This window comes from Ranitomeya variabilis, chromosome 4 (genome assembly GCF_051348905.1).
Source record: "Ranitomeya variabilis isolate aRanVar5 chromosome 4, aRanVar5.hap1, whole genome shotgun sequence".
NCBI classification, from domain to species: Eukaryota; Metazoa; Chordata; class Amphibia; order Anura; family Dendrobatidae; genus Ranitomeya; species Ranitomeya variabilis.
In genome coordinates this window covers 708,353,941-708,372,335 of record NC_135235.1, presented here as the reverse complement: position 1 = coordinate 708,372,335, position 18,395 = coordinate 708,353,941, and the positions used below count along the sequence as shown (strand labels likewise).

Below are 18,395 nucleotides of genomic sequence, written 5' to 3'. Positions count from 1 at the left end.
AGGCTGGCTGCGCCTGTGCGGCCGCGCTGGGCAAGATCCCGCCTCGCTGTGTCATCTAATGTAATCACTCTGCGGACCTGTGATCCATGGGCATGAGCAGTGCATATCGCCTCTCACTCCCCTCCCTATGGCTTCTTCAGACTGTGCGGCGTCACGGCCGTGGCATGCTATTAGGGATCAGCTGACGTTGCACAGTCTGAAGAAGGCGTCGGGAGATGAGTGAGAGGCGGAGGTTCAGATATGCACTGCGCATGTCCATGGATCACAGGCCCGCAGTGGGATTAAATCAGAAGACACTACGAGGCGGGATCTTGCCCAGCGCGGCCGCACAGGCGCAGCCAGCCTGACACCAAATGATGTCAGAAGACGGGCAGCGCTAAGTGTGCCTGGCCAAGGGATAACATAACAGCGCAGACTCCGGGACAGATTCAAACAACGCTGAGGAGGAGGCGCACGGCGCCAAGGGGGTAAAAATTACGGCTGTGCTGCGTCACATGACAAAGGAAAGTTCCTCTGACCGGACGTTTAACCGTGTGAGGGGACACATTTCATAAGTGTTAGATTCAGCATGTGCAAGGAGCACCACGAAAATAGGCACTTTTTCCCTTTGCATCATTACTGCTGCACAAGGTGGCTCCTTCAGTAACAAACGCCTGGGGGGGGGGGACAGGTTCCCTTAAATTTAACTTATTGTGCCTGCGTGGCGGTCGCAGGACACGTTGCCGTATACACAGCAGGGGAGCAGCAGGCATTACTGAACCCCACTAACACATTGGCGAGGTGTTTGGCTCTGTGCAGACAGCACTTCTGGACAGCAACTAGCGGTGTTGGAGCCCAGGGACAGCAGCAGGAGGAGGAGGTGGAGGAGATAGGAGGGATTGCCACACACACAGCAGGGGAGCAGCAGGCATTACTGAACCCCACTAACACGTTGGCGAGGTGTTTGGCTCTGTGCGGACAGCACTTCTGGACAGCAACTAGCGGTGTTGGAGCCCAGGGACAGCAGCAGGAGGAGGAGGTGGAGGAGATAGGAGGGATTGCCACACACACAGCTGGGGAACAGCTGACGTTACTGAACCCCAATAACAGAGGAGCGACTGTTGGGACTGTGCGGACAGCACTTCTGGACAGCAACTAGCGGTGTTGGAGCCCAGGGACAGCAGGAGGAGCAGAGGAACACAGTGTAGGCCGAAGCCTGATTGGAGAAAGTCTAAAGGGAACCTTTAACCCCCCCCAAGGCGTTTGTAGCTGAAAGAGCCAGCTTGTGCAGCACAAAGGATGCAAAATGAAAAGGTGGCTCTTTTTATTATGCTCCTTGCAAACACAGAACTAAACACTTATAAAATGTGTCCCCTGATACCGTGAGACCGTCCCGGAGGTGGGACATTCCTTCGTAATATGACGCAGCACAGCTGTCATTCCTACCCCCTTGGCGCCGTGCCCAGGGTCCTCTGCGTTGTTTGATTCCGTCACGGAGCCTGCGCTGTTATGTTATCCCTTGGCCAGGCACACTTAGCGCTGCCCCTCTTCTGACATCATTTGGTGTCAGGCTGGCTGCGCCTGTGCGGCCGCGCTGGCCGAGATCCCGCCTCGCAGTGTCGTCTAATGTAATTCCACCGCGGGCCTGGGATCCGTGGCCATGCGCAGTGCATATCCTCGCCTCTCACTCCCCTCTCTACGGCTTCTTCAGACTGTGCGGCGTCACGGCCGTGGCATGCTATTAGGGATCAGCTGACGGCGCACAGTCTGAAGAAGGCGTAGGGAGATGAGTGAGAGGCGGAGGTTGAGATATGCACTGCGCATGTCCATGGATCTCAGGCCCGCAGTGGGATTAAATCAGAAGACACTGCGAGGCGGGCTCTCGGCCAGCACGGCCGCACAGGCGCAGCCAGCCTGACACCAAATGATGTCAGAAGAGGTGCAGCGCTAAGTGTGCCTGGCCAAGGGATAACATAACAGCGCAGGCTTCGAGACAGAATCAAACAACGCTGAGGAGCCGGCGCACGGCGCCGGGGGGGTAAGAATGGCGGCTGTGCTGCGTCACATTACGAAGGAAAGTCCCACCTCCGGGACGGTTTTACGGTATCAGTCGACACATTTTATAAGTGTTAAGTTCTGCGTGTGCAAGGAGCTAAACAAAAATAGCTACCTTTTCCTTGTGCATCATTACTGCTGCACAAGGTGGCTCTTTCAGTAACAAATGCCTTGGGGGGGACAAGTTCCCTTACATTTCAGTTGTTGTGTCAGCGTGGCGGTCGCAGGACACATTGCCGGCTACACAGCTGGGGATCAGCTGACGTCACTGAAACCCAATAACACTGGGTCGTATTTTTTGACTGTGCAGACGGCACTTCTGAGCCTCAACTGGCGGTGTTGGAGCCCAGGAATTTAAGTTCAGGTGGTAGAAAGATGAACACAACAGGAGACCTGGATAACGTAGACAGTCACCTAATTATTTAATCAGGAAGAGGAGTGGCAAATTCCTGCGAGATCCAGGCCTTGTTCATTTTCAGGAAAGTAAGCCGGTCAACGTTATCGGAGGATAGTCGCATGCGACGGTCAGTTAGTACACCACCTGCAGCACTAAAGACGCGTTCCGATAATAAACTAGCCGCAGGGCAAGCCAGCACCTCCAATACATACTGGCTTAGCTCTGGCCATGTATCCAGCTTTGAGACCCAAAACTTGAAAGGTGAAGAGCCGTCTGGGAGTACAGCAAGAGGGGAAGACATGTAGTCTGTCACCATCTGACAGAACCGTTGCCTCCTGCTGACTGGAGCCGTCTGTGATGGTGTAGACTTTTGTAGCGGGCACAGAAAACTGTGCCACAGTTGGGCCATACTGGTCTTGCCTTGGGCAGAGGCACTGCTTCTGCTCCCTCTTTGTGCAGAGCCTCCACCACTGCCTGGACGCACTGAGCTGCTTTGTAATGCACTAGCAGCACTTCTCTCACTTGGAATGGAGAAGATGATGGAATTCACCAGTGTGTCTTGGTACTCCCGCATTTTTCGCTCCCGGTTCAACGGTGTGATGAGGCTTTCTACGTTGTCCCGGTAGCGAGGATCGAGGAGGGTGAACACCCAATAATCAGACATGTTGAGAATGTGGGCGACGCGGCGGTCGTTTCTCATGCACTGCAGCATGTAATCCACCATGTGCTGCAGACTGCCAACTGGCCAAGAAACGCTGTCCCCTGCTGGAGGCGTGATCTCTGCCCGCTCGTCATCACCCCACCCTCGCTGTACACACTGAGTACTGGACAATTGTGTAACTCCCTCCTCTGGACGGATGTCTTCCTCCTCCATTGACTCCTCCTCATCCTCCTCACAAAGTGTCCCCTGCCTACGCGTTTGTGAGGAACCACGTGGCGCTAACTGTCCAGAAGATGATGGAAATGGTGAATCCTCATCCTCCACCTCTTCCACAACATCATCCCTTAGCACTTGCAGTGATTTTTCAAGCAGGCAGATAAGGGGGACAGTCATGCTGACTAGTGCATCATCTGCACTCGCCATCCGCATGGAATAATCGAAGGGACGCAAAACCTGGCAGACGTCCTTCATAGTGGCCCACTCTGTGGTTGTGAAGTCTGAACGGCCCGGAGTGCGATTTCTTTGCGCCTGATGCAGCTGGTAATCCATTACAGCTTGCTGCTGCTCACACAACCGCTCCAACATATGAAACGTGGAATTCCACCTGGTAGGTAGGTCACATATGGTGCGATGTTCCGGCAGGTGGTGTCGGCGCTGCAGAGCCGCAATGCGCGCTTTTGCCATGCTGGAACGCCGCAAGTGAGCACACTCTAGGCGGACCTTGTGCAGCAGTGCATCAAGATCCGGATAGTCCCTCAAAAAACTCTGCACGACCAAATTGAGCACATGTGCCAGACATGGGATGTGAGTGAGGTTGCCGAGGCCCAGAGCTGCCACCAGATTTCGGCCATTATCACACACTACCATGCCTGGCTGGAGATTCGCTGGCACAAACCACACATCGCTCTCCTGCTTGATGGCATTCCAGAGCTCCTGCGCTGTGTGGCTTCGATTCCCCAAAGAAATTAATTTCAAGACGGCCTGTTGACGTTTGGCCACGGCTGTGCTCATGTCGGTCGTAACAGGTAAACGTTCATCACGGGTCCATGTGGAGGTGGACTGTGACGGCTCCTGCAGCGATGAGTCTGAGGAACTGGTGTAAGAGGAGTCAATGCGTACAGAATGGATTCCTGCAATCCTTGGAGTGGGCAGGACACGTCCTGCGCCACTCGCACGATCTGTACCCGGCTCAACGACATTAACCCAATGGGCAGTGAGGGAAAGGTATCGCCCCTGTCCATGTTGACTGGTCCACGCATCGGTGGTGAGGTGGACCTTGCTACTGACGGCATTCAGTAGCGCGTGTTTTATGTGTCCCTCCACATGCTTGTGCAAGGCAGGGACGGCTTGCCTGCTGAAGTAAAAGCAGCTGGGCACATTGTACTGTGGGACTGCCAATGACATCAAGTCACGGAAGCTGTCAATCTCCACCAGCCTGAATGACAGCATTTCCAGTGACAGAAGTTTGGCAATGCCTGCAGTCAGAGCCTGTGCTCGTGGGTGGTTTGACGAGAAAGGCCGCCTTTTCTCCCATGCCTGTACTACCGATGGCTGTAGACTGGGCTGGGAGTGTGTGGATGACTGGGAAAGTGGTGCTGCGGGTGGAATTACAGCGGGTCTCTGGACAACAGGGCCAGAGGTTCTTCCACGGCGATCCTGGGAGGAAGCCGAACCAGCTGCATGTGAGCTGGAGGAAGAGGCAACACGAGCTGAAGAGGTGGTAGCTGCCGCTGTTGGTTGGCCTAGCTCTTCAGTGTGTTTTTCTAACTCCGCCGCGTGCCTGGTGCGCACATGTTTCCACATGTTGGAGGTATTGAGGTTGCTGACATTTCGACCTCTTTTGACTTTGTGATGACACACCTTGCATTTGACATAGCAAATGTCATCTGCAACTGTGTCAAAAAAGGGCCAGACACTGCAGGTCTTGGGATCGCACTTTTTGGCTTTTGGAACAGACATGCTCCTAACGGGTGCCAAAGTGGAGGCTACAGGCTGCGCAGTCTTCCCCCCTCCCTCTACCTCTTTGGCCCGTTCTAGGAATCTCTTCCTCGGAGCTGCTCCCACCACCTTCCTGTCCCTCACGCCACGATGGGTCAAGGACCTCATCATCTACACTACCCTCTGCCACCAACTGCTCCTCCTGGGTAGTCTCAGCAGCAGAGCACGCACCAGAAAGTGGCACCTGAGTGTCATCATCAGCGGATGCGTCCTGCGATGTGGTGACCGGACGCACTGGCCCACACGCCTCTTCAGAGGAAGAGAGAAAAAGCTGTTGGGCATCACTGCACCCTGCCTCTTCTTCCATTTCTCCAATGCTGCTTGGCTGGCCCCCTGTTTCCAAGCCAAGAGATTCAGAGAACAGAAGTAGAGACGGCTCCTGTCCTGGGCTCTCTGTCTGCCTGGGCAATTTGGCAGGTGGTGAAGAGACAGATGGCTGCTCTCCAGTGCTCTGTGTCTGAGAGGATGTGGCACTAATTGAAGTCGATGCGTTAGCTGCCATCCATCTGACAACGGCTTCAATTTGTTCTTCACGCAGCAGCGGTGTACGGTGCTCTGCGACAAAGCTGCGCATGAAGGACTGTTCCCTGGTGAAAGTGGGTGCTGATGAGTCACCGGTGCCCGCAGCAGGCACAGAATCCCCACGTCCTCTCCCTGCTCCACGCCCACGTGCCTTACTCACTGCCTTCTTCATCTTGGTTGACTGATAAAGATAAGCAGAAAAGTACTAACGGCTTTGTGTGCTTATTCCTGAACAGCTCCTAACAGGTATAAGAAACACTAATTTTCTAAAGTGTGGACTAGACTTTAATATGAGCTAATGTGGCCTACACAAATGTAAAGTGGTGTCACTGGTGTGTTTGGTGAACTTTATTATTTATTTATTTTTTTGGGGGCTGAACTGATAACAGAGTGAGCTGCAGTCACACGGAGACCGTGCAGACAGCCGTAAACGGCGCTGCAAGGCCCAAAAACCCTCCTCTACGTTATCCTATGTAGTGTTTTTCCACAAGTTAGCTGGAGACGGGTGGAAAGACACTAATAGGAATTTTTTGAAAAAATGTGCAGCAGTCTGCACTACTTAAAACAAAAGGAAAATTGATTTTACGGTATGACGCAGTGAAGAACCCTGAGCTGGAGACAACCAGGCTATGGCTGCTCACAGACTACAGGGCAAGCTGCAGTCACACGGAGACCGTGCAGACAGCCGTAAACGGCGCTGCAAGGCCCAAAAACCCTCCTCTACGTTATCCTATGTAGTGTTTTTCCACAAGTTAGCTGGAGACGGGTGGAAAGACACTAATAGGAATTTTTTTTTAAAATGAGCAGCAGACTACACTACTTGAAAAAAAAAAAAAAAAAAGAACAGTATGAGGCAATGAACCACCCTCCCTGAACTGAATACAACCAGCTATGGATGGCCTATGGCTGCAATCAGACTAGAGTGGGCTGCACTCACACACACACACACAGAGACCTTGCAGATCGCTGTGAAAACAGCGCTACAAGGCAAAAGCATGGTGATTAGTAGGTGAACACAGCGGTTGCTAAATTAGCCTTTGAAAAGCACAAAGAAGCAAATCGCTATCTCTAAACTGGCCCTCAGTCAGCAAACAGCGTCCTGTCACTAACTGAATTCACAGCAGAGTGAGCGCAAAATGGCACCAGCGACTTTTAAACTGCATCATGACATCATTTCAGCAGCCAATCACAGCCTTGCCAGTAGTTTCAGGTCCTCCATGCTGAACAGGATGTGCCCACACTTGGAATCATTCTCATTGGCTGATTTCGTACAAATTTGTGCAGTTTGAATCCTGGGAACTTCCGATTCCGGTATCCGATACGCGGCAAGTATCGGATCTCGGTATCGGAATGCCGATACCGCTAAGTATCGGCCGATACCCGATACTTGCGGTATCGGAATGCTCAACACTACTTGTCAGAAGAACTCCTTCAGTGCCATCGGACATACCATAGCCCCCCATAGCGGCAGGGCATTAGTACTGCAACGACCAGGACTCTGGGGCGCTGCATGTGGAGCTTGTGTATAGGATACTATTTATTAAAAAACAGCAGGTAAAGACCCCAATATCCACAGGTGTCCCTTCTAATTGGGGGAAACTGTCACTTCTAATAATCCTTGGACAGTTCTGACAAACACGGAAAAGTGCCCCTTTATGGAGGTGACAGAAAGTCTGTTTAGTCACTTTAGCTTCATAGTATCAGCTCTAATCCAATAGTGAGAGAGCGATTTACCCTGAAGAGTCACAGGTTGTGGGGTTGTTATAAAATGTTATATTTAGGGGGTTTTGTGTTGTCTCCTTATAAGAATCACAATGGTTTTGTTTCTTTTCAACTGATAGATACAAACGACTATGAAAGATGGGAACCAAGGAAACATGTATTACTCTCATTGTATGTATGGTGCCCCTTTTTTGCCCACCACACACCCTATAATGTTCTCACAGTACCACCATCCTCAATATTATTTTTGTATTCAAGATAACGGAATGGAGAAAGTCAGCACTCACACCTTTTAGAAGATGCTTCAGTTCTTCTACTGGTCCATGCTCATAGACCAGTGGAACATGGACCAGTAGAAGCGCAAATTAAGTCTGAAACGTTCCTTGTCCGTCAGGTATTTTTTTGGGAAATCACTGAACCTGCCGCCATGCTGTTAGCACTGTTGCACTTTTTGTCATTGTCCTGAATCAAATGAAAATTTAAAAGGACTGAAGTATCTTCTAAAATGGGTGAGTGCAGATTTTCTTCATTCCATTGTCTTGATTATAAATAGCCTCATGGATATGCACAACCCTGAAGATTTAATATACTGGAGGTTGTAACATTGGTTCAATGTGTCCACATGCTGGGTAAAAACTTTCTATTTGGTACCTCAATACTTCAATATAATTATTTTTGGAATATTTTCACACCTTTTTTTGGTGTTGTTCATGTAATATATGGAAGCTTACATGGAGACATTGGCATCAAATATCTCCTGTCTTGATGTTCTTATAAAAAAGATTTTTTAAAAGCCTCAAACTTCTGTGTGTGAATCAGACCTGAGATCTAACGTGATAGAAGATTACAGTGCGGGGAAGACGGGAAACCTCCATATAGAGGCCGGTGGGGATGGAGTCAGTGACCGACTCTGGACAAATATGTTTCTAGAGCCGTAGTAGAAGATGAAGATGTCGTCCTCATCATGAAGTAGTTATTTCTCCTGTCACGTGTAATGAATATCTCCTGCAGCATTCCTAATGCCGATTCCAGGGTCGGGAAATGAGACGAGAATTAGCGTTATGGAAGATGAGTCTATTAGAAATGTATTCAGCTGCCGACTCTGAGGAAGAAACTGCTTGTTGTCTGTGGCCTAAATATATAGGTTTTATTAGTAGATGTAAAGAAGAAAACTAAATACTGTAGAATAATAAATCTCCTCATATGTTTCCCTTATTATCTCCAGTAATTGTATTATTACACAGGATTTTTATGATGTTACATCGGCTCATCTTCTTCTCATTCAGGTCTCTACAATATCGGATCCTCTCAGTGAAGATCTTCTATATAAGAGAATTTTCCTGATTTACCCAGCAAGGATGGATATGGACAGAGACAAGATGGCGGAGAGGATATTGCACCTCACCCTAGAGATCCTCTTCCGGCTTACTGGAGAGGTGAGAGATTCTGATGACGTCACATTACATCATTCTTATCTATGGGAATAACAGATGGACAGAACTGGAGAGGTGAGGACTCTGGAAATGTCTGTAGTGAGATTTATTAATGTGTCTCTCCATAACCAGGATTACACAGTAGTGAAGAAGACCTCTAGTGATCGCTGTCAGGACCCTGTGTCTGAGGGATGGGGAAGACCCCTGAGCCCAATCACGGGGCCTCCACCTCACCCCCTGATCCATGAGGACATCAATGACCAGAAGATGCTAGAACTCATCTACAAGATGATTGAGCTGCTGACTGGAGAGGTGACACTGCTGGGAATGCTGGAATATTATACAGTAACGCTATGAAGGGATCGGGGGATGACGGTATCATTGTATGTGTCAGATTCCTATAAGGTGTCAGGATGTCGCTGTCTATTTCTCCATGGAGGAGTGGGAGTATTTAGAAGGACACAAAGATCTGTACAAGGACGTCATAATGGAGATTCCCCAGCCCCTCACATCACCAGGTAAAAGGATTAAATACACACGGCCTATAATTATCTGTAAAGAATGAATTCAGTCCCTGTATGTGTTTCCTCTAGATCTATCCAGTAAGAGGACAACACCAGAGAGATGTCCCCGTCCTCTTCTTCCACAGGATTGTAAGCAAGAAGATCACAATGTTCCTCAGGATCATCAGGTAGATGGAGAGAAGGTGTCATGAGATCTCCCCTATGATGTGTACACGGCTGTGAAGGTCTTGTGCTCAGTCTTGTTTTATCCCCCAGTATTATATGTTTTATACTTGTGTAATGAGAACGGTGGAGATGGCAGGATTAGAGCTGATCATGGATATGACTTTTCCATCTATCTGTGACTTTTACAATATTTGTTTCAGGGTGAAGATCTGACCCATATTAATACTACAGCGACATATGTGAGGGGTGATGAGCGGTGTAAAGAGGAGATTCCTACATGTGACTACCCAGGTGAGTAGTAACCACTAAATGTACAAAACTTTATTAAATACCATTAAAATACAGAAACAAACATAACAAAAGGGTAATCACAGGAAAATGACAGTGGTCAACCAAGAGCAAGGAAGGCACCACAGGAAAAACAGGCAATAAAACCCAAGGCAAAAACATAATGATAGTTATGAGGTATGCTCAAAAAGTGCATTGTGCTGACATGTGCCACTTGAAGATCTAATAGGTATGGAGAATGTATAAGAATACAAATGAATAACGGCACAAGACAGGTGCAAAAATTCAATAACCACAGTGGTAAAAAAAAAAAGCAAGAACCATCAAGCCAAAATAAAAAGGTTATGCCTAGGTGTTTACCTGAAGAGCCGTGGTGCCTACCACCCCAATGCGTGTTTCGGCGCAGTGTCTTCTTCCGGGGGTCTGGCGTCATGAAGAAATGGTGCCCTTATATATGTCAGAAGCATTAATCATGATTGGTATGGAAAGAGGTTGTGATGCTTGCTCAAAAGGCGGCGTATGCGCAGTCGACCGCTCGGAGGTAAGAATCACTAAGGGCTTCATCGGATGAGAGAGTACACGTCACCAGGCCAGACCCACGGGTGAACACGTGAGCGGGGCCGTGGACGCAACCCGCCCAGAGCCGAAATGAAGACGCCGTCGGCAATGCCAAACAACGGAGCGCCGGCGCGCACTGAGCGATTTAACATGAAGAAAGGTGTCGGGATACCACAGGAGGTAAAAATAAGTGGGGAAAGAAGGGGTGATAATAATTGTGAGCAAAATCACATCCTATGTTTTTGCCTTGGGTTTTATTGCCTGTTTTTACTGTGGTGCCTTCCTTGCTCTTGGTTGACAGCTGTCATTTTCCTGTGATTACCCTTTTGCTATGTTTGTTTCTGTATTGTAATGGTATTTAATAAAGTTTTGTACATTCGTCTATTGGTTCGGTTTGGTGCTTTTTTCCTTTATATGATTTTCATTAATTGAGCAGTGAGGGCCAAGTGTGACTTTCTGTACAATAACAGGATGTACAATAACAAATTGTATTGTGGTAAAGTGTTAGCCAGAAAAATCGATGTGAATACTTTTCTGCCCAATGATGACAAAAGTATTCTAGGAATGATAGCTTAATTGGCGAACCAGAAAATATGTTTGCAGCTTTCAGAGCACAGGTGTGAATTGTATCCATGTAGTGACTCATAAATCCAGGTGGTAAATTGAGTTCTAGTGTCAAAGAATTGAACATCAATTCCTAAGCATCCTAAGGAAAATTGGTGCTGATCTCCAACCCATATTCCACAGAGACCACAAACTGAAAGACATATTCCCAGAACTACCACTTCTCTCCTATAAATGGCCCCCTAACTTAAGGAATCTCCTTGTCAGAAGTGTCCTCTCATCACCATCAGTGACGGGCACATTCCCATGTAACAATAAAAAATGCAAAACTTGTACTCACATATTACCAACAGATATAGTCCGTGTACCAAACACAAATCAGGACTATAAGGTCACGGGTTCCTTCTCATGTACATCCTCCAACGTGGTGTACATGATACAATGTACGAGGTGCCCTGGAAGTATCTATATTGGGGAAACCATGTAAAAACTACCAACTAGGATGAATCTACACAGACACACAATCAGGAATGAAATGGACACACCTGTGGGAAAACATTTCTCTGGAACTGGACATTGTATGAAAGACTTAAAAGTCTTAATACTAAAAGGTCATTTTAAGGATGACAGAAAAAGAAAAATTGTGAGTATTCAAACTAATGAAGATGTTCAATTCTTTGACACTTGGACTCAATTTAACACCTGGATTTATGAGTCACTACATGGATACAATTCACACCTCCACCAGACGGACTCCAGATAACTACGAACATCATTCCCACCTCCCACCCCAGAACAAATGTCCTCCTGTAGTATTCCTTAAATGTTGTGCTTTTTTCTTATTAACCTATTTGTAATCTGGCCTGAAGAAGGAGCCACTGTGCACTGAAAGCTGCAAACATATTATTTTCTGATTAGCCAATAAAGGTATCACTCCTAGAATACTTTCCTCATCATTGGGCAGAAAGTATTCACATCGATTGTACAATAACAGCAGAGTTTCCCTTTATCCTGAAATTTCAGTTTCTTTTAGAACCAACTAACTTTAAGGAAGATTGTGATAAACTGCATAAAATCCATTACACCTGTGCCATGATATATCTCTAAGCTGTGCATGGCTGATGGCTGTTATCTACATTTATTCTTTCCTGCAGGAGATGTGTTGGCTCGAGCCCTGGTTTCATGGATTCACTCCATGTTATAAATGACATTATGTTTTCGATCCTAAGGAATTCAGATTACTGCACAATGTCTCCTGAAATGTGGAGCAATATTATATTCTCTACTCTCCTGGTCAGGACTCATAGTAGCCTCAATGGTCCACCATAAATGAGTGCAACTCCGGTTTAACCCTTTCGCGACATGCGCCGTACATGTACTGCGCATGTCGGGTCCCCTGCTTTGATGTGCGCTCCGGCGGTGAGCGCACATCAAAGTCGCGACATGTCAGCTGTTTTGTACAGCTGACATGTGCGCGCAATAGCGGCGGGTGAAATCGCTATTCACCCGCCGCTATTAACCTGTTAAATGCCGCTGTCAAATGCAGACAGCGGCATTTAACTACCGCATCCGGCCGGGCGGCCGGAAATGACGTCATCGCCGACCCCCGTCACATGATCGGGGGTCGGCGATGCATCAGGAAGGTAACCATAGAGGTCCTTGAGACCTCTATGGTTACTGATCGCCGGTAGCTGTGAGCGCCCCCCTGTGGTCGGCGCTCACAGCACACCTGCATTTCAGCTACATAACAGCGATCTGATGATCGCTGTTATGTAGCAGAGCCGATCGGGCTGTGCCTGCTTCTAGCCTCCCTTGGAGGCTATTGAAGCATGGCAAAAGTGAAAAAAAAAAGTTTTTAAAAATGTGAAAAAAATATTAAAAATATAAAAGTTTAAATCACCCCCCTTTCGCCCCATCCTAAATAAAACAATTAAAAAAAACCCAAACCTACACATATTTGGTATCGCCGCGTTCAGAATCGCCCGATCTATCAATTAAAAAAAAGCATTAACCTGATCGCTAAACAAGCGTAGCAAGAAAAAAATCCGAAACGCCAGAATTAAGTTTTTTTGGTCGCCGCGACATTGCGTTAAAATGCAATAACGGGCGATCAAAAGAACGTATCTGCACCGAAATGGTATCATTAAAAACATCAGCTCAGCACGCAAAAAATAAGCCCTCACCCGACCCCAGATCACGAAAATTGGAGACGCTACGGGTATCGGAAAATGGCACTTTTTTTTTTTTTTAAGCAAAGTTTGGAATTTTTTTTCACCACTTGGATAAAAAATAACCTAGACATGTTAGGTGTCTATGAACTCGTAATGACCTAGAGAATCATAATGGCAGGTCAGTTTTAGCATTTAGTGAACCTAGCAAAAAAGCCAAACAAAAAACAAGTGTGGGATTGCACTTTTTTTGCAATTTCACCGCACTTGGAATTTTTTTCCCGTTTTCTAGTACATGACATGGTAAAACCAATGATGTCGTTCAAAAGTACAACTCGTCCCGCAAAAAATAAGCCCTCACATGGCCATATTGACGGAAAAATAAAAAAGTTATGGCTCTGGGAAGGAGGGGAGCGAAAAACGAAAACACAAAAACGAAAAAGGGCCGCGACTTGAAGGGGTTAATGTTGAAGTTCTTCCCTCGTACATATGTTGTTGTTTTGAATGTAACATATCATAAAAAATGTATTTTTTTTTACCTGTTCATTCTATGTGATAGTTTAATTGTGGTGGGATTGTCCTGCCTGACTTATGTGAGTCTGTAACTCCCTGATAGTCTTAAAAAAAGCTCTCCATCTCCTCTTCCAAATGCCTAAGATCTAAATTTAAAGTGAACCTGTCAGCAGGATTGTGCACAGTAACCTACAGACAGTGGCAGGTCAGCGCTGTTATACTGATTACATTGATACCTGGTGATGAAATACGTCTTGTGGTTTTTGTTAATTTTTTTGTGGTTTTCAGTTAGAGATTCTCGTGCTCTAGGGTTGTGGGCGGGGCTATGGGCGGGGCTCTGTGATACTCTGCTTTCATATTCATCTCTATTGGCTTATGGCAGGTCACTCCTTCAGTGACCTGCCCCCCATTTTTCATAATGCATATAATAATGTTGGTATTATTGTTGATCATACCTATAATATTGTGGCTATTGTGAGGCTTAGACATTTTTTTACATCCAACAAAATGACACCGACGGCGCTTGCCAGTTGCATCTATCCCTTACTTATAGATGCTACTGCACAGGCGCCGCTATCGCCGGTGACATTTTGCTGGATGTGATTTATTTTCTAAGCCATACAATATTATTTATTATTATTTATTATTATTATTATTATTATTATTATTATTATACATTTTTATAGTGCCATTTATTCCATGGCGCTTTACATATGAAAAAGGGGGCAAATATGAACAAATACATTAAACATGAGGAAAAACAAGGCACACAGGTACATAAGGAGGGATATTATAGGCAAAATCAACAATAATATTAACCCTATTATATGCATTATGTAAAAATGTGGGGCAGGTCACTGAGGGGTCAGTGACCTGTCATAAGCCAATACAGATGCATATGTAATCAGGGCACCACATAAAGCCCCGCCCACAGTCACGACCACAGCCCCACCCCAGAGCACGAGAATCTCATTAACTGAAAGCTACAAATACAGATTAAGCAACAACCACAAGACGGATTTCATCACCAGGTATCAATGTAATCAGTATAACGGCACCAACCTGAGTGTCTGTAGGTTACTGTGTACAATCCTGCTGACAGGTTCCCTTTAAGACACCACAGCTCTGCACTATTATACACAGTTCTTTTTAAATACACAACAAAATAAAGGTATCTAACAGACCACAAAAGAGTATAATCCTTCAATTGGTCTTTATTAAATATACAAGGTATACAAAGAACTACCCTGAAATAGATTGGGGAACAGAAACCTGCAGTTCCAGTAAAGGTAATCGGTTTTTGACAACTATGAGAGACAATTACCTTTCACAACTGGTTCAGGACCCAACAAGAAGGGGGGCACTGCTAGACCTAATATTAACCAACAGGCCAGACCGCATATCAAATATAAGGGTTGGGGGTCACTTGGGGAATAGTGATCACAAAATAATAAGTTTTCATGTTTCCTTTAATAAGATGTGTTGTAGAGGGGTGACAAGGACACTAAACTTCAGGAGGGCAAATTTCCAACGGATGAGAGAGGATCTTGGCGCAATTAACTGGGACGATATCCTGAGACAAAAAAGTACACAAAGAAAATGGGAGACATTTATTAGCATCCTGGATAGGACCTGTGCACAGTATATACCGTATGGGAATAAACATACTAGAAATAGGAGGAAACCAATATGGCTAAATAGAGCTGTAAGGGGCGCTCTAAGTGACAAAAAGAAAGCATTTAGAGAATTAAAGGAAGTAGGTAGTGATGAGGCATTAAATAAATACAAAAAATTAAATAAATTCTGTAAAAAGCAAATCAAGGCAGCAAAGATTGAGACAGAGAGACTCATTGCCAGAGAGAGCAAAAATAATCCCAAAATATTCTTTAACTACCGTATTTTTCGGAATATAAGACGCACTTTTCCCCCCCAAAAAAGGGGGGAAAATGGGGGGTGCGTCTTATATTTGCAATGCAGGCTTACCGTGGCGGCAGAGGTGCGGTGGCAGAGGTGCGGCGGCAGAGGTGTGGCGGCAGAGGTGTGGAGATGAGGAGGCGCAGTGAGCGGGGTCCCTTTCCCCGGTGGGGTGATGCAGCAGCCCGGTAATGCAGCAGAGCTGGGTGAATCCTGTTGTTATCGGTGCGCGCGGCCATCTTCCTGAGGCCGCGCGTGCGCAGATGGAGGTCTCTGCTGCCCGGGGCTTCAGGAAAATGGCCGCGGGATGCCACGCGTGCGCAGATGGGGATCGCAGCGGCCATTTTCCTGAAGCCGAGTTCGCATCTCGGCTTCAGGAAAATGGCCGCAGCGATCCCCATCGCGGCTATTTTCCTGAAGCCCCGGGCAGCAGAGACCTCCATCTGCGCACGCGCGGCCTCAGGAAGATGGCCGCGCGCACCGATAACAACAGGATTCACCCGGCTCCCGCTCACTGCGCCTCCTCATCTCCACACCTCTGCCGCCACAACTCTGCCGCCGCACCTCTGCCGTTACGGTAACAACAGGATTCACCCGGCTCTGCTGCATTACCAGGCTGCTGCATCACCTCACCGGGGAAAGGGACCCCTCTCACGCCATACCTCTCACTGTGCCTCCTGATCCCAGCACCTCTGTCGGTAACCACTGCTGCCACCCTCCCATGGACACCAGGCCGTGGCGTCGCCCACCTAAACAGGGACCCTGCTCAGGTGCACGCCGTACCGCCTCACCCCACCTCTGCCGACACCATGCCTCCTGTGACCCTGCTCTGCCACCGCCAGCCCTCAGGTAAGATACTGTAAATTCGGACAATAAGACGGCCCCCCATCTTATAAAAAATCTTTTTTTCTGCAATTTTCACCCCAAATTTAGGGCGCGTCTTATGGTCCGGTGCGTCTTATAGTCCGAAAAATACGGTACATAAATAGTAAGAAACTAAAAAATGATAGTGTTGGCCCCCTTAAAAATAGTCTGGGTGAAATGGTGGATGCGGATGAGGAAAAAGCCAATATGTTAAATGACTTTTTTTTCATCAGTATTTACAAAAGAAAATCCCATGGCAGCCAATTAAATGTTACCTGCTTAACCCAGCAGGAAGTACGGCGGCGTCTAAAAATCACAAAAATTGACAAATCTCCGGGCCCGGATGGGATACACCCCCGAGTACTGCAGGAATTAAGTACAGTCATTGATAGATCATTATTTTTAATCTTTAAAGGCTCCATAATAACAGGGTCTGTACCACAGGACTGGCGTATAGCAAATGTGGTGCCAATATTCAAAAAGGGGACAAAAACTGAACTCGGACATTATAGGCCAGTAAGCTTAACCTCTACTGTGGGTAAAATCCTGGAGGGCATTATAAGGGATGCTAAGCTGGAGTATCTAAAGAGGAATAACCTCATGACCCAGTATCAGCACGGGTTTACTAGGGACCGTTCATGTCAGACTAATTTGATCAGCTTCTATGAAGAGGTAAGTTCCGGACTGGACCAAGGGAGCCCAGTGGATATAGTGTATATGGACTTTTCAAAAGCTTTTGATACGGTGCCACACAAAAGGTTGTTACATAAAATGAGAATAATGGGGATAGGGGAAAATATGTGTAAGTGGATTGAGAGCTGGCTCAGGGATAGGAAACAAAGGGTGGTTATTAATGGAGCACACTCGGATTGGGTCGCGGTTAGCAGTGGGGTACAACAGGGGTCAGTATTGGGCCCTCTTCTTTTTAACATATTTATTAATGACCTTGTAGGGGGCATTCAGAGTAGAATTTCAATATTTGCAGATGACACTAAACTCTGCAGGGTAATCAATACAGAGGAGGACAATTTTATATTACAGGATTATTATTATTATTATTATTGTTTATTTATATAGCACCATTAATTCCATGGTGCTGTACATGAGAAGGGGTTACATCAAAATACAAATATCACTTACAGTAAACAAAACTAACAATGACAGACTGGTACAGAGGGAAGAGGACCCTCCCCTTGTGGGCTTACATTCTACAGGATTATGGGGAAGGAGACAGTAGGTCGAGGGTTGCAGTAGCTCCAATGGTGTTGAGGTGGCTGTGTGGTCTTTATAGGCTGTAAGCTTCTTTGAAGAGATTGGGTTTTTTAGGTTTCTTTTGAAGGATCCAAAAGTAGTGGATAACCGGATGTGTTGGGGCACTGAATTCCAGAGGATGGGTGATATTCGAGAGAAGTCTTGGATGCGATTGGGTGAGGAGCGAATAAGCGTGGAGGAGAGGAGGAGGTCTTGGGAGGACTGGAGATTACGTGAGGGAAGATATTGATAGATTAGTGTGGAAATATACGGAGGAGAAAGATTATGGATGGCTTTGTAGGTCAGTGTTAGTAATTTAAACTGGATACGCTGAGAAATTGGGAGCCAGTGAAGGGATTTGCAAAGAGGGGAAGCAGGAGTGTAGCGAGGAGAGAGATTAATTAGACGGGCAGCAGAGTTAAGGATGGACTGGAGAGGTGCGAGAGTGTTTATGTAAACTACAAGCTTGGGCTGATAAATGGCAAATGAGCTTTAATGGGGATAAATGTAAGGTCATGCACTTGGGTAGAAGTAATAAGATGTATAACTATGTGCTTAATTCTAAAACTCTGGGCAAAACCGTCAATGAAAAAGACCTGGGAGTATGGGTGGATGACAAACTCATATTCAGTGGCCAGTGTCAGGCAGCTGCTACAAAGGCAAATAAAATAATGGGATGCATTAAAAGAGGCATAGATGCTCATGAGGAGAACATAATTTTACCTCTATACAAGTCACTAGTTCGACCACACTTAGAATACTGTGCACAGTTCTGGTCTCCGGTGTATAAGAAAGACATAGCTGAACTGGAGCGGGTGC

The 18,395-nt window shown here is 46.7% G+C and overlaps 1 protein-coding gene across 3 annotated transcripts in view; it reads left to right on the top strand.

Moving 5' to 3' along the window:
* Positions 1 to 18,395, top strand: part of LOC143766489 (uncharacterized) — a 140,463-nt gene that overhangs the window by 20,703 nt on the left and 101,365 nt on the right. For all 3 annotated transcript variants that reach the window (XM_077254206.1, XM_077254205.1, XM_077254204.1), the window contains exons 2-6: positions 8,621 to 8,770; positions 8,900 to 9,079; positions 9,162 to 9,285; positions 9,361 to 9,458; positions 9,657 to 9,747. In XM_077254206.1, the coding sequence (XP_077110321.1) occupies positions 8,621 to 8,770; positions 8,900 to 9,079; positions 9,162 to 9,285; positions 9,361 to 9,458; positions 9,657 to 9,747 (643 nt within the window). The remainder of the gene's footprint in view (positions 1 to 8,620; positions 8,771 to 8,899; positions 9,080 to 9,161; positions 9,286 to 9,360; positions 9,459 to 9,656; positions 9,748 to 18,395) is intronic.